The sequence below is a fragment of the Octodon degus genome, unplaced genomic scaffold, assembly GCF_000260255.1.
Source record: "Octodon degus isolate 3935 unplaced genomic scaffold, OctDeg1.0 scaffold00001, whole genome shotgun sequence".
NCBI classification, from domain to species: Eukaryota; Metazoa; Chordata; class Mammalia; order Rodentia; family Octodontidae; genus Octodon; species Octodon degus.
In genome coordinates, this window is record NW_004524577.1 from 7,564,851 (window position 1) to 7,566,453 (window position 1,603).

General features: G+C 44.9%; 1 protein-coding gene across 1 annotated transcript; it reads right to left on the reverse strand.

Annotated features, from left to right (window-relative positions):
• Positions 1–12: 12 nt before the first annotated feature.
• LOC101586676 (S-adenosylmethionine decarboxylase proenzyme-like) lies at positions 13–1,113 on the reverse strand. Its single transcript, XM_012513615.2, has 2 exons — positions 971–1,113; positions 13–544 (listed from the first exon to the last, which is right to left on the reverse strand). The coding sequence occupies exons 1-2, from the start codon at positions 1,111–1,113 to the stop codon at positions 28–30; spliced, it is 660 nt and encodes a 219-aa protein (XP_012369069.1). The 3' UTR covers positions 13–27.
• Positions 1,114–1,603: the final 490 nt, after the last annotated feature.

Genomic DNA, 1,603 nt, shown 5'->3' on the forward strand with positions numbered 1-1,603 from the left:
TTGCGTTTTTTTCTTCATTTTTCTTAATCAACTCTGCTGCTGTTGCTGCTTCTTAGCAAAACTGGTAAACACAAAGTTGTAATCATTGAACATAGCACTCTGACAATCAGGACGTTTAAAACCTTCAGTCTTCTGGGGTGAAGAAAGCATTGTGCGACATTTAGAACTCTGATTGACAAACAAGGTGGTCACAAATTTTCCTGGCTTGAAGACTTCCACAACTTTCCTGATCAGGTCAGCATGGGAGGTCTGACTCAAGTTGGTTTCAAAGCTAACATAAGACAACTCTGGTTCTGGAGTGATGTGAATAGTCCAATAAGTTCCATCCAATTTCATTCCATTCATTGAATACCCACAAGGTTTGAACAGTGTGGCATCAATGACAGAACCTGGTGTCAGGTCACGAATTCCACTCTCACGAGTGACATCCTTTGCACTAACACCATCTGTCATGTAGAACTGGTCCATAACTCCTGGGTCAAGCTCACTCATCAGAATTTCCAGGGTCTGATCTGGTGGACTGATTACTCGACTATCCGGAAATCTAGAGTATACAAGTACCACCAGTCAGAATTCACACGTCTCAGGCAATATGCTGCTCCATTTGGGAAAATTGCATTAAGAAACTCTATTTCGTCCTGGAAATTCCGGTGTGGGTACCCTTGGTGAGAAGGCTTCATGAAATTCTTATGAGAATAAAAGAAGCTTTGAGGGGCTGGGGAGATGGCTCAGTGGAATAAGCGCTTCTCTGGCAACCGCAAGGGCCTGAGTTCAATCCCCAGTTCCAAAAAAAAAAAAGCTTTGAATTGAATCAAACCTACTGTAATCCCTAGCAAGCTTTAACAGGGGAACCAGCGCTTTCAGTAAGAGCGCGGTACCATGTGTCTTCAAAATGAAACCGCTCTTGGAGACAAACATGCCACTCTCACTGAGTGCCTTGGCAGTTTTTGTCACACTTACGATTGAACACTGCACGTCCTTCAAAAGCATATGCCACTCAGATCTCGGGATAGTGCGAAGATCCCCAGAGCCCTGGTTGGCGTCGGGTTGCTGAAGGGAGAACCAAACCTCCGGCAGCTTCTCCGTCCCTTCGAAAAAATGTGCAGCTTCCATCACCGTGAGACTAGCGAACAACCAACAACCTCAGAAAATCAGCCAAATTAAATCTCTTCTCCTGCCGCTGCCACCGCCGCTGCGGATTACTCCAGCTGTGTTGCTACAAAGTGCAGGTTCCTCTTTTTTTTTTGCTAAAATTTTATATTAACTTTTTAAAAAAAGGATTAATAAAATTTTCCCCGCTTTCTGTGAGTGAAACTTGAGCGTGAGTCTGTTGGAGATAGAGGCAGATACAGTTCAGTCTCTTGTTATCCGCGGCTTCCCGTTAAAGAGAGTAGAGAGAGCGCTAGCTAATGTCTCCAACTGGGGATTGAACTCAGGCCTTTGCACTTGCCAGGGAAGTGTTTATTCCACTGAGCCATCTCCCTGGCCCCTAAGCATGCTGCTTTAACAAATATAAAAATGGGAGCCAGGGAGATGGCTCAGTAGAATAAGCACATGCGTGGCAAGCATAAGGACCTGAGTTCAATCCCCAGTTCCGCAAAAA